The sequence below is a fragment of the Vidua macroura genome, chromosome 3 (assembly GCF_024509145.1).
Source record: "Vidua macroura isolate BioBank_ID:100142 chromosome 3, ASM2450914v1, whole genome shotgun sequence".
Classification (NCBI taxonomy): domain Eukaryota; kingdom Metazoa; phylum Chordata; class Aves; order Passeriformes; family Viduidae; genus Vidua; species Vidua macroura.
This window is the reverse complement of record NC_071573.1, coordinates 20632199-20646192: the sequence shown is the minus strand read 5'-3', so window position 1 is coordinate 20646192 and position 13994 is coordinate 20632199. Positions and strand designations below refer to the sequence as shown.

The following is a 13994-nucleotide window of genomic DNA, read 5'->3' as shown; positions in this document are numbered from 1 at the left end:
CGGCCCCCGGAATTTCTCCACGCCGCGGGTCCCGCTCAGCGAGGCCCAGGTGGGTCCACACCAGCCCGTGTTACACATAGAAACGATTTCCTTCTCACGAGTGCCCCTTCTCCCCTCAGGAAAAGCCGCGATGCGATCTGTAAACTGACAGACTGGCAGCCTGATGCCGTCGAGGACACTGCGCTGCTCAGCGAGGCACTGAGCGATAGCGTGCTTGGCAGCCGTAACTTGAGTTGGCTGGAGCGTCGTCCCAGCTCCTGTGTCTGTTGCTGCCCAAAGTGCTTTTCCCTGCAACAAGGGTCCTTTGTACCCGCAGTACTTGGTAGCCTTCTTCTGGGTTCTGTGCACGACAGGTAACCTGTGCAAAAATGTTGCGATACTGGGGCGAGATCCCGGTTTCCTCCAACCAGGCCAACCGCAGCTCCTTTGACCTGCTGCAGCGTGAGTTTCGTACTGTGGAAGTCCAGGATCCTCCACTGCACCAGCCGTCTGCGAACAAGCCCCGTCCCACCACTATGCTGGACATCCCCTCCGAGCCCTGCAGCCTCACCATTCACACCATCCAGCTCATCCAGCACAACCGGCGGCTGCGCAGCCTCATCGCCGCGGCTCAGGCTCAAAACCAGCAGCAAGCAGAGGGCATAAAAACCGAAGAGAATGAACCTCTGCCATCTTGTCCTGCCTCCCCACCTCTCCCTGATGACCTGCTTCCTCTGGATAGCAAAACCCCCAAAATGCCATTTCAGCTGAGGCATAGTGACCCAGAGAGTGATTTCTACAGGTGTGTTGGTATTTCTTTAGGTTCTTGGCTGAAGGAAAGCTGGGTGTTCTAAAATATATATGTAGTTATGTTGATTCCCTTAGGCTGAAGGGTCAAGCAGTTGTATGTAAAGTATAAAACAGGCTTTAGAAAGTAAATACTTGGATTTTTCCTGTGTGAATAACATGCACGTTGCTTGCTTTTGCTTCGTCTCTGTAAAATGTGGATGTGTGGTGCTGATTTCTGTCTTGTTAGTGCTACGCTAAATGTGTGTGCATGGTTTTGTCAGTGGTATTTCGACAGTTTTAGTTACAGAATGTGAAGTCTCTTCTGTTCAGATCACTTACAACTAAAGTTGTGTTACTGTAATTGCAAATCCAGAAAACACATGACTAGGTTTAGGCTGTTCAGCTGTAGGTTCTGAAAAGATGATTTGATAATGTATTTGTAAGATTTTGGTGGCCAAGGACCTGTGACACAGTGACTATCTCATTCCACCCAGTTTGGTGGTCTTCCAGTCAGAGCTGGAAATGAACACAAGTGAAGGGAATTCTTGCTTCTGCTACTGGCTCCACCAGCTGGAGAAAGTGTAAAGAAAATCTGCGCTGCTTCTACCTCTGCTGCCAGCCTTTGATTAAATAGAATTGCCACCACTGCCTGTCTATCCCTCTGACAGGCACTGGTTTCACAAGGAGGTCTTGCATTTCTTGCAGTATCTTACAGTACTTTGTAGGTTATGTGCATTTAAATTAAGGCATTAATCCTTGCTGCTATGTCCACCAATGAACATTTTGAGGGAAAGGATAACACATGCTAGTTTTTAAAATGGTAAATATGCATCAACGGAATGTAATTTATCAGTTTAGTGCCACTGAAATCTTTAATGGCCTGAGGTCATATAAAATGCATTTTATTGAAAAATGTTGCATTTGATAACAGAGTCTCTCTGAACAATAGAGTGATTCTTTGGCGCTGTTTCTGGAGGAACACCGTCATCCTTATCAGAAGATACAAAGTAATAGCAGAGAGCAGAGACTGAAGGGAAATAAGGTTTTGTGAGAGTAGTCAGGGCCTGTGACTCCTGCACTGTGGTCCTGTGGTTTGTAGAACTGAGAAGTGTTCTCTTCTGTCCTCCTCAGTGGCTTCAGCTTGAAGTTGTTTTCTATGGCTCTGGCCATGTTTTGAGGGCTGCTTTGTCTTTTTGTTGTTCCGTCCGAGCTTTTGGGGTCCGGGTAAAGAAATGTTATTTAGTGGTCAGCCACGTGGGGGAGTGTAAGGACTACTTGTGGAAACTGGAGAGACAGTTTTGAAATGAAATGTTTTGTGGTTGACAGAGTGGATTTATAATGAGCTACAGTGTATTGTGGAATTTAATTGTGTGCTTGCTAACCCAAACACATATATGCTTTTCTAGGGGGAAGGCTTTGAGTTGTTGTTGCATGTTTGTTCCTACCTGTTTTGAGACACATGAATTAAGAACAGCAGCTGTTTTATAGGTGCTGTTCTAGTTGCAAAAATGAAGTTCTATGATTTGCTGATGCTTCTGAGTGTGTAAAATCAAATTAAAGCAAGAACATTCTTCCCCCTAATAAAACATGATAGTGCTTAATTCTGTGCTGCCTTCTGAAGTACAGTTGTCAGAATTACAGTATTTGGATAAATCCATATTTTAAGTCTGTTTTTTTGGTCAGTAGCCTGGGTCTGAGAAGTAGTGTATAGGTACATTTAGATATGGGAAGAAAGGAAGCTAAGAGTTGCCAGCCTGAATCAGAACACAGTTTTAGTTAATGTAGGCCTGACCTCTTCTGTTTCCCTGTTATTCATTTTCATTCTTTGACACACTGTCCCCTTGTCTTTTATTTTGTTATCTCCTGAATTGGTTTTGGTTTTCCTCTGCCCCATATGTAACCCTTACCTCCTTGTATGATGAGGAGGAGGCAGAGCTTAATTTATGGCTATTTTTGAGTTGGTTTGGTCTTATCAATCCTCCAAAGTCTGTACTAACAATGGTTTTATAATTACTACACTGTTCCTTTCCTACAGTTTTCCAGACTTATTTATAGTTTATAAATTTATAAACAAGTTTATAAACTTGTTTATAAATATGTTAAAAAAATGTGATAAAAATATGTTGCTTCTGGCACAGATCCCCCAGGGAGGACCTGGACTCCAGAGTGGAGATCTCTGTTCTACTTGCTTGTTGATATATTTGGAGGACTCTGATAGGTTTGTGAAGCAGGTTTTACAGTTAAAAAAAGTTCTCTGGGTTCTTTCTGAGCATAACATATTTACTTGTGTGTCCTCTAGTTCTTTGAATTTCCCTGATGCACCAAAATATATCCACACTTCCCAGCCTGCAGTTTTCCACGTGTCTTCTGAAGGTATTAAAGGAAAATGTTTTCACATTTTCTGTCTTCTGGTCCTCATGGGCCAAGGCAGTTTAAAGCAAGAGGTGACTCACCACAGCTATTCAGCTATTTTATCCTTGCATTTCTTTAATATTCTTGGATGAAGTACCATCTGGTCTTGGTGATGTTACAGTTCTTGGAATGCAAAATAAGGGATTAACATTTGGTTTTGCTTGGTGTAGAAATAGAAAAGAAGCTTAAAGTATAATTGATGAAGAATGAGTAAGGAACTGTAGACTTGAAGCTACCATTTTGACAGGAGACTCTTACCATACAACAGCTGCTAGCTTTTCCATCTTTTCTGCTCAGCTTCCTCAGATTAGCATACATCCATCTTCAAAAGAAGCCTGACCTACTCATGTGCTTCTTCTTGTGTGTGCATGGTTGGGTTCTTAACAGATTTTCTCAGTCATTTGGTGATTTGCATTCCTGGCCACATTGGATTGCCTTGAAAGGTAATCTGTAAACAAAATTGGGAGCTTGCAGTGGGAAGACAGCTCTTGGCAGAAGGACTTGTAATGAAGAAATGTCTGTACAGAAGTAGAGGAGTGCATGTCAGTGGGATAGCAGTTTTAATGTAGGGAACGATTTGGAGCAGTGGTAATTAAAGTGGGCAGGAGGCACTTCCCCTGATGATCTAAGTGCTTTGGCTTAGTCCATTTCTAAGCTGACTGGTCTGGGTTATGCCACTGAGATCCAATTTATTTTTGCCATTATCTACTGAGCATTTTTTTTTCATACCTGTGCAGCCTTCTGTAGAGGTAGCAGAAGTATTTAAAAAGAGACTTAACCAGGATGAGGTGTAAAAAGGCTCTTTTCTGAAGCAAAACAACTTTCTGGTTTTAGTTAGTGTGCTGTGTTCTTTGGTGCTCTTTCTGACTAGTGAATCTTGTTTGTACAATGTTCTCCTTTATTTTACTGCTTTGGGAAAATGGCTCTAAAGCAGCCTTTTTGCAGCTCATTTGGTAGAAATTCAACTTCACAGTGTAATGTTTAATCAGATTGTTCTGTTCATAGGAAAAGCAGTCCCTCCCTCTATCTGCTGCTGGCTTATGCTCACCTAGGAGGGAGCAGGGTACTTCAATCCATTCCTGCAGTTGATTGAACCTGCTGATCCTTGTGCTGGCTTAGCCTGTCTCCTGAAGACAGTTACATGAGAAAGGAACCATGAGGTCCCCTTCCCTCTACGAAAAACTGCCCTACAGGAGAGGAGCTTGGAGGAACGGATTGTGCTGCCTTTGTGGGGTGCCTCGCTGTCATTTAACTGACACACAGAAAGTGGGCCTTTTGTGAGCTCTGAAAACTGACTAAATCAGAAAATAAGTCTGGTTGGTATAAATGGACACTATTTTCGTGTCTGCTGTTGTAAAGTTGTGCATGTTTTTGGTAGTGGTGGGAGAAGGCTGACCTTTGGGTCTAATTAATTTGTAGCTTGACAGGTAGATTTCTGTCTGGAGCATCATTTAGTGTTGGTAACCCGTATATAAAATATATAGCACTCTGTTACAAATTCAAAATTGAAGAGTGGCAAGTTGGCCAGTATTTGTGATAAATTTCATACTATATATTCTGTAGAGGAGATTGCCTCCATGTCACAGGCCTAATTCCCTGTCCTGTTAATCTCTGGTGACAAAACTTCAGGGATTAAAGCATTCATGTTTACTTGCAGGTATATGACTGAGCCTTTCAAGAAAAGAACTAAGTACTGCAGAGGGTGGCATTCTGCATAATGATAATATCTGGATGGGTGCTTCTTTGGTGCTGAGTATCTGGATGAAATCTAAGACATAGGCTCTTTAGCTGTGATCATTATGGAACAGAAGTTTGCTTGTTCTTTTTGGGAAGGCTTGACATTAGATAACTGCTTTCAACATAAATGTGTGTATGACTGTTTTTGTTCATGTGCATTCTTACCAGAGGGTACCTGGAAATTAAAGGAGATGAAGAAAAATTATTTTCGTTATTGGTTTCTATTAACATCTACAACAATATTTCAATTTTTGCTCTCTGTTCTGGCTTTTAATCATATTTCTCTGTTGTTTATTATGAGGAACAGGAAAACAAGAGAAGAAAACATAAGAAAAACAAAACCAAATTGACTGGCCTTACTAAGAGCAAGAGATGGAGATTTGGATTTGAGTACAGTACCTGAAATGTCTTTCCTCTCTGTCTTTAATTGATTAGATTTCAAGTTGATTATATGCCTTCCAGCATAGTGACCTAGCTGCATTTTAATGCTCACACTTAGTTTCTTTTCCTCTAGGAGTTTAAAAGAGACAGAATATTCTCTGCTCTTCTGAGCAATGATAGGCATTACTGAATGGTTTTTAATCTGCTTTGCAAGTGGCAAAGTATCCTGCGTGGGATTGCCAAAATCTGTGTAATTTAAGTTTGTCCACAGTGTTTTTAGTGAATGTCTCTGTATTAACAGAAGCCTGGCATTCAGTTTTGATAGCATAAGATGGTCTCCACTGCTGGCTGCTGGACAGCTAGGTATGTCCTTTATATATAAAAAAGAGATTCTTTTTTATAGGTATGAATTTTAAGATTGTCTTCTACTTGACTTTCTTTGGTGGTTGTTTATTTCTGTTGTAAACTCTTGGTCTTGGTGTTGTGTGAGACATATGGCTGTTTGTGAACTTCAGAATTCTGCTGCTGAGGTGGGGGGGAGTGAGTGAGATGTAAAAATAGTATGGGTAACGCTTGTTTTATAAAGAAACTGATGATCTTTTAATTCATCTTGTCAGGGTGCCTGCTGTCTTCTTTGCACAGTAGTTACATAATTGAGTAGAAATTGGGATGCTAATCATTTTCCATCAATTAATAGCTGGGATGAATCCATGACCTGAGATTCACATTCTGTTATCAGTATCTACTTAGAAATGTGATCATATGCCACTCTTAATATAGTGTGATTCCCCCTTTATTTGAATAATTAGAAAGTGTTGTGCTGGTATTCTTCAAAATGAATAATCTTCATCCTGATAGCTTGAAGTTTCACCTTCCTTTTCACTCCTCTTCACTTTTTTACTGCTGTGTTTCAGTGGTTTTACTGCTGTGTTTTCTGTGTGTCAGCTCTGAGGATCAGGGGAAGCTGAGGCTCTCTGGCCCAGCTTCTCAGTGAGACTGAAGGGTACCTATGAATTGTTGGAGAGACAGAGTAGTGAGAACTTTAACAAGCCATCAATACTGTCTGTGTGCTGTTAAATCAGGTGCTTCTACTGGAAAGAATGTGTGGTGACGCAGGCGATCTAGGGTAACAGCGAGGAGAATCTCCCCGTGCGATGTGGAAGATGTTGGGAGAAAATGATCAGAAGCAAATGAAGAGTGAAATTGTTAGCTCACTTCTGCCCCTGGTGCTGAATGGAGTGTAAAAAAGTGTATGAGTATCATACTTAGCAGTAATGGAATTTGATTTTTTGACATCAGCATTTGAAGTCCACGTTACTGATACGGGCAAATAGATTACATGCACTTAATTGTAAGTTGAGAAATCTGGTAGATATATGTTTCTCTATCAGAGGCCTTGCCTTAGCTCCTCTGGGGAGTTTTTATCAACATGTTAACTCATGTTGATAAAAAATTTGGTTGGCTGACTATAAGTCAATGAATGATGTTTGAATTGCTCATGTCAGTTGTTCTCCATCTCCTCCATCCTGTGTAGTCATGCCTTTCTGCTTAGCAACAGAGGAGGGAGGTCTTAAACCCAAGACCAGGGAATGGTGCTTTATGGCCAGACTTCTCCAGGCCTCCTCCCAGGGCCTGGTGTTCGCATCTTAGGTTGCATATGGGGATACTTCCTTCAGTGTCATGCTTAGTGACTACTGGAGATGAGAGCAGAGAAACAGTCTTCTTGGCTACAGTGTACCTCAATGAAATGTATCTGTGTCCCATTTCTTGCTTTTTCATGTATGCCTTTTGCTTTAGAAATTCCAATCTTGTCTATCCCAGAAGCCTTTGTATCTGACTGTTAGGCTGGTGACATCAGAGATAATAAGGAAAAGCAATTTAATTAACTGAGAGGGGAAATGATTTGCATCCATGTTATTTAAAATGCCTTTTTTTGTTTGTGTCAAGGACCCATTTAATTCACATCTCCAGGAGAAAAGCTCTTGGGTGGGAAGGGAGATGCTTAAGGGTTCAGAAGATTTGCATCCCACATTCATGAATCACCCAAAGAATCTTGTGGCATTGGAAGGGAAAATGAAACTTGGAAGTGCTGATTTGGAGGGAGGGGAAGAAGGAAAAGCAGATAAACACTTATTAGGTGGTGTTCATATGTCACAGAAGCTGTGGAGAACCCCAACCCCCCTGCCTTCCCTTTGTAGTCACCTTATTATTGACAATATCTCTTTAATTGATACAGTCCTTCAGGTTTTTGAAAGTGTGCTATTTTTGTCTTTTCTGTTTTTCAGAGGAAAAGGGGAGCCAGTGACGGAGCTGAGTTGGTCCTCCTGCCGGCAGCTTCTGTACCAGTCGATGGCCACCATCCTGGCACACACGGGCTTTGAGTGCGCCAACGAGAGTGTCCTGGAGACCCTGACAGACATCGCCCATGAGTACTGCCTCAAGTTCACCAAGCTGCTGCGCTTTGCTGTGGATCGAGAGGCTCGGCTCGGGCACACCCCTTTCCCTGACGTCATGGAGCAGGTCTTCCACGAAGTGGGCATTGGCAGCGTGCTCTCGCTGCAGAAGTTCTGGCAGCACCGCATCAAGGATTACCACAGCTACATGCTTCAGGTGAAAAGAGCACTAGGGACCTAGCAGCCCAAAAAATGTACCCCCAGTACAGTTGCTTATTCCTGGGACAAGTCCTGAGTCTTACTGAGGGGAAATATTACTGGAAAACCTCCTGGGTGTGGAGAGGAGTCATCAAGGGAAAGAGAACAGGAACTTTTTGACTGGAAGACAGAGCCCCTTATTTGTCTTCGTAGTGAGACTAAAAATGCCCTACTGATGGCTTGCCTGAATTTACTGAATTTGCCCAGTCAAAATTATCAAGTAGAGTTAAAATCAGAACTGATTGAGGAGCTGAATTTTCTCCTTTAGTAGGATATTTGACAGGTTAACATTTTGGAAAACATGTAAGCAGACATAAATTTCTAGGCTGTAAAGTGGTTTGTGTTCACTTAAGCAAGGAGTGACTTCCTTAAGCTTTAGGAGTGTAGGGTAGTATTTTGCTGATCTGAGTTGTCATACAGTTTGTTGTCACTAATTTCTTATATAAAAATAACATCCTAAAGAGTTGTCTTTGTTAGAAACATTCCTGCTCAAAATATCAGTTCTGTTCATTTTTGTTCAAATGTTTTGTACAAATGTTTTTGTTCAGATGTTTTGTCCTTTTGGAATCTGGATCGTTTTCTGCACCATTCTGTTGCTGCAGTTCACTCACACCCTGCAGCTGATCATTGTCTTAACAGTCATTGTTCTTTATGCAGGACTGAGGTCCACAGTAGCCCCTTTATTTGGAAGTATGTCTTGAAGGGGGAAATAGGCATTGCTATTCTTTTTCCTCCTTGTTTCTGCTGTTAAAAAGTCTTGCGATTTTCCTGAGCACAGGTCACTGACTGTTGGGTGTTAGTTGTATAAACAAGTATTTTTTAGAAGCAGATGAAATCTGAAATGTTTAAATTTTATTGTTTATTTAATTGTTAAGTTTCTGGAAGTACAGGGTAGCTCTAAATCCCATTCCTGTATTTGTTTCACTTCTCTAACTGGAGAAAACTTCTGTGTTTTTTGCTGTGAATCTGGCAGAATATACTCTGGCTTTGCTCAGAGGGGACTACAGGGCTGTTGAAGATCTGAAGTGCTTGGTTTTTAATGCTGGGGTGAATTTGTTACTGGAGGATGGAGAAAGTCTTATAGGTAAAACCAAAGAGTAAGACTGAGACATTTTGCTTTTGTTTCATGTTCTGTTTAAATTTCTGAGCCTCATCATCTCTGTTTATAAAATAATGGTGCTCATATTTATCAGTCAGATGTTAGTGGATTAAAACTCTTATTGAAGTTCCTTGTTACAACACAGAAGGTGCACTTAAAGGGGAAAAATAATCTCTTGTGTAGCTGGTAAGTTGTTTACTTGTTCATTCAGGTCAGATGTTAATAATGTTCATGGAACAGAGTGCACTGCAATGTAATTGCCATCAGAGCCTCTGAAGTCATTCTCACCTTCCTGGCCTCTTTTTCACCTGCCGATCTTTGACAGGTTAGCAAGCAGCTCTCTGAAGAATACGAGAAGATTGTCAACCCTGAAAAGGCAGCAGAAGACACAAAACCTGTGAAGATTAAGGAGGAACCTGTTAGTGATATTACTTTCCCCATAAGTGAAGAGCTGGAAGGAGATCTGGCTTCTGGTGACCAGTCTTTGCCTGTTGGAGTTCTTGCAGCTCAAAGTGAGCGCTTCACTGCTAACTTGGAAGTAGAAGCTTCCCCACAGACTTCAGGTAGGGGTTTCTTGTTTCGCCTGGAAACAGTCTTTCAGCAGTTCCATGTGATCTTGTTTCCCCTGGTTAGGTTTGGATTTGTGTCAGAGATTCATTTTCCTGCAAACTTGAACGCCGTGTTCCTTACATAGCTTAGGCACTGAATGAATTCTGGAAATATGAATGGTACTTGGTGATGTCCCCCATATTCAGAAATTACCCTGGTAATGACAGTCACTGTTTTATGAAAGCTTATCAGTGACTTATGTGAGATGAGGTCCTGGGAATCCCTCCTAGTGTCTGTACCCCAAAGTCTGCTGTACTTGGCTGAGGCCATGGAAAGTGAAATGGTGAGTGAATTAGGGCAGTTGTGGAGACCACTCTTTTCCTCAAAGTGCCATCCCTTGGTGACATTGAAGCACACTGGTGGCAAGCATGGGAGAATCTGCTATGGCCGTGCCTGCTCTGTATCTACATAGAAGTTTCATTCTCTTCACTGTTCAATGAAGCTGAACATCCTGGAATGAAAAAGAGGCAGTTTTGATTTTGCATAGAACCATCTGAACTCTGGAAGTCCCTGCAATAATAACTATTTCAATTAAAAATCTGGTTAAAAAAAAATGAAGCTTGTCCTCCTATCAACCCTAAGCTAAGTAGCATATATACTGAGGTTAGAGTATGCCTCTAAGTCAATTAGTTTTTTTGCATTATTACGAGTTTTAAAAAACATAAATCCATCTAATGTTTTTCTAAAAGCTCATGCTGTTTCCCATGTCACCTCTGAAATGTAAACTGTTTGCAATATTGTGGGAGAAGGAGCAGCAGATTCCTCTGGCCCATCCAGGGTTCCAAGTGATTAATCTGGAAGGCTTTGTATTAGCATCTTCCACTTTGAGACCAAGAGGTTAGCACACTAGCTGTATATTAAATGCCTCTTGCTTCTCTGATACAGAATTGATGTTTTCTAATTAAGAATACAAGTGCTCTGTTCCTCCCTGAAAATCCCTCTTCACTTCACAAGAGCCTTTGGAAATCTCATCTGTGAGAAGTTCCAGTCTAGATCTGGGCAGGCTGGAGAGTTGTAATATCCTAAGGAGCAAGAAAAAGCTGCTACAATTAGACCACTGCCATCTCAAAATGCAGGTGTGAAGCCTGCAGGGAGGGCAGCGAGGCTTCAGTGTCTGAGGGCAAAACTTCATTACAGCTTTCCATGTTCTTCCTGTATTTTTGTGGATGTCTGACTTTGCAGTTGTGAGCTGGCTGCTTACTTTCATTGCAGTTGAAAAAATGGAGACAAAATTGTTCCTTGTTCCTCGCGTCTCAGGATAACGTGAAGATTAGCTTATTTCTGAAGTACTTTGAAGTTAAAGTGCTTTGAAGATGAAACATCCTTTGTTGATGCTTAAGTACTTTTAGTCATTAGTGACACTCTTAGTGACAGGTGACAGAGCTGAAAGGAACAAGGCTGAGCGATGAAGAGCAACTGATGAAGGAAAGACACAGTTTAGTTTAGTGAGCACCTTTGATTATTATGTAGACTGGAGCTGTAACTCTGGAACAGCATTTTAATGATGTGTCCATTGTTGTTGAGAGAGATGCATTTACTTATGATTGACATAGGAAGGACTTCCATTAAGGCAACTGAGCTAATGTAGGCTGTGTTATCAAAAAGGTCTCGTAAACCTTGTTTTTGGCTAAGCTGATCTGGAAAAGATTCTTGACTTCTTCATAAAGGAGAATTCTTGGCACAGACACATGTTGGAACATTGTTCTCTTTGTAATTTCTACTAATAATGGCCTATTGTTACTAGTATACTGATAATAGGGAATGGTCATAGGTTTGGCTTAATACAAGAGCTTTGGTTGTGTTTTCAAACTGTAGCCATGGTCTTTAAGACATGAAGTTTGGAAAACGGTTGAAAATGGTTTGGAAACTGAAGTTTATTAAAATGGTTTCCTATTTTGCTTATTGTTTTTTTAGCGGGTCTTTTCTGTTGTTTTTGTTTTTTGGTTGATTGGGTTTTTGGTTTTGGTGTTTTTTTTAAAATTTTCCATGTGAGCTTAACACCACACAAGAGAGAGAAGATTTCACAGTTTATTCAGTTCTGGTCTGTTTATGCCCATCTCAGCAAGGAGACCAGTTAGTGTATTTTTAATAGGATTTTTGTCTCACTTTAAACTTAAACAGATACAATGCAATCTGTAATTACTTCTCTTGGGGAGAAAACACTTGCTATTATCAAGGAATATGGTTTGGTAATCTTGTACAGAAAATCATCAGTCAGTGCTCAGATTGCACACTAGTCCAGAAATGTTTTATAAAAAAGTGAGGCGAGGGGAGCTATTTCCTTGCAGGGCATCTGTGAAGTTGAGCCAAAAGGGTTTCTTTCCGTACTCTGAAGGATGGGATGAGACCTGTGGGTGTTGAGTAGAAGGAGGCAGGCAGGCAGGTGGCTGACTGCAGCTTTGATGCCCCTGCATTTCAGTGCTGAAAGTGGAATTTGGGACTGTTCATCTACCTAGTCCTCTGCCCGCTCACTTCACCTCCCCTGCAGAAGCCCAGGGTGTCTGACAGTTGCAAGGACCTCATAGTGACTTCTGGACTGCCTCAAAGTCCTGCTTACACAAGGTCTAGTCCACGTGTTGTTGGTGTACTCATTGCTGCTGGGACACTCCTTCTGGAGAGTGATGTGGAGTTGTTTCTCATGGAGAAAATCACATGGAGGCTAACAGTGAAAGGATGCCATCATATTTTTTGTAGTGGTAATTGCTGGACTATTAAATAAGTCAACAGATTTTTTTTATTAATCACAGTGCTTGGTGTGTTTTGTTTGTTTTCCCCCAGCGTAGTTAACCTGTGGCTTTGCTTTTGCTCCATCTTTACTTTTGCTGCTGTCCCTTGTATCTGCGTGCTGTTTGTGATTTATCTTTTTACTCAGTTACTGCTGTTTGCTTTTTCCTTCTCCAGGGGCTGAGGTGAATGCTTCCCCACTGTGGAACTTGGCACAAGTGAAAATGGAGCCACAGGAAAATGAGGAGGCTAATGTACACGGCCATGGGGTTCTAGGCAGTGATGTCTTTGAGGAACCAATGTCAGGAATGAGTGAAGCTGGGATGCCACAAAGCCCCAATGGCTCTGAGAGCAGCTACGGTTCTCATTCTGCTGACAGCCTGATGGGATCCTCACCTGTCTTCAACCAGCGCTGCAAGAAAAAGATGAAGAAGATGTGAAAAGGAACAGTCTTTTTATTTAGTCCTGATGGTGTGCAACAGACACTTGAAAGGAACTAGTGGAGTACTGTGATGATTCTAACACAGGGCTGGCCCTGGTGTGTGAGGGACCTGCATAAAATTACTATGAGAGGTTTGATGTGTAGCTCCCCTCTTTGCTGGCTTCTGTACTCCATCCTGATTCATGAGACTGAAGATCACCCTTTACATTTGACAGTGGTATGGCTTGCTTTGGCAGATGAATGAGGAACGTGCCAGTGAAAAGTAATTGTGAGGAGATTTTCTAAGTTACAGAGCTGTTGAATACTTTGGATTAAAGGGACCTTGTGTCATTTCTACTCCAGCCTCCTATTCAGATCTCAGCCAGTTAGAGCAGGTTGCTAAGGGCTTTTTCCATATGAGTTTTGAGTATCTACAAGGATGGTGATACCAAATCTCTCTGGGCAACATTTTCCTGTCTCTGGCAACTATCACAGTAAGCAAAAGAATATATTTGCATCTAGTTGGAATTTCCCATGTTCCAGCTTGTGTTCACTGCCTCTTATTCTGTCATCTCTGAGAAGAGTCTGACTGCCTTCTCTAACCCAGTTATTAAGGGATTATATACAATGAGATCTCTTTCTAGCCTTTTCTCTTTTTACATGTGGAGAAACCATGTTGCCTGAGCTCTCCTTACTTGTCCTGTGCTCCAGTCCCCAAACCAGCTCTGTGACCTTCCACTGAAATTACTGCAGTGCCCTTGTAAGGGGGAGCACAAAAATGAATAACATCCTCCAAACACTATCTCGCAATTGCTGAGTAAAGAGGAACAGTAATTTCCCTCAGTGTGCTGGCTACCTGGTTGCTGACTGTTGTGGGCAGCAAGAGAGTCCTAAGTCAGGGTGTATTAGTTGGAGAGATGATGATGATGATGTAGCAAAGATGCTGTAGTGTGGTTTCACAGTGCCATTAGCCAGCTCCCTCAGTGCCTTCACGTTCAGCCTGTTGGTTTCAATGGGCCGAAGTTCTCACTAACTCAGTCTTCCTCTGCTGTAGGCAATGCTTTATTCCTGCATGCTGCTAGAAGGCTCGAAGACCTGGCAGGCCTTAAAGCAGAACTTACAGTGAAAACAGGTGAAAAAGAAGTTGTGTACATGAGCCTGAAAGTACAAAAAGCATTCTTTGGTACCATAT

General features: G+C 41.8%; 1 protein-coding gene across 2 annotated transcripts; it reads left to right on the top strand.

The window, feature by feature from the left end:
* The first annotated feature begins 119 nt into the window (after positions 1–119).
* On the top strand, positions 120–12960 carry SUPT7L (SPT7 like, STAGA complex subunit gamma). Of its 2 annotated transcripts, none has more exons than XM_053973978.1 (4): positions 120–781; positions 7584–7908; positions 9374–9611; positions 12559–12960. In XM_053973978.1, exons 1-4 carry the CDS (start codon positions 369–371, stop codon positions 12819–12821), a joined length of 1239 nt encoding a protein of 412 aa, XP_053829953.1. In that variant the 5' UTR covers positions 120–368; the 3' UTR covers positions 12822–12960. The 2 variants fall into 2 exon arrangements, with proteins under 2 accessions (XP_053829953.1, XP_053829954.1); XM_053973979.1 differs by lacking the exon at positions 120–781 and adding an exon at positions 6943–7047.
* Positions 12961–13994: the final 1034 nt, after the last annotated feature.

Excerpts from the sequence above, each read along its gene's own strand:
- SUPT7L (XM_053973978.1), top strand. The coding sequence starts at position 369 with ATGTTGCGATACTGGGGCGAGATCCCGGTTTCCTCCAACCAGGCCAAC. Across the intron at positions 782-7,583 it reads CCAGAGAGTGATTTCTACAG|AGGAAAAGGGGAGCCAGTGA; the intron begins GTGTGTTGGTAT and ends TCTGTTTTTCAG. Across the intron at positions 9,612-12,558 it reads AGCTTCCCCACAGACTTCAG|GGGCTGAGGTGAATGCTTCC; the intron begins GTAGGGGTTTCT and ends TTCCTTCTCCAG.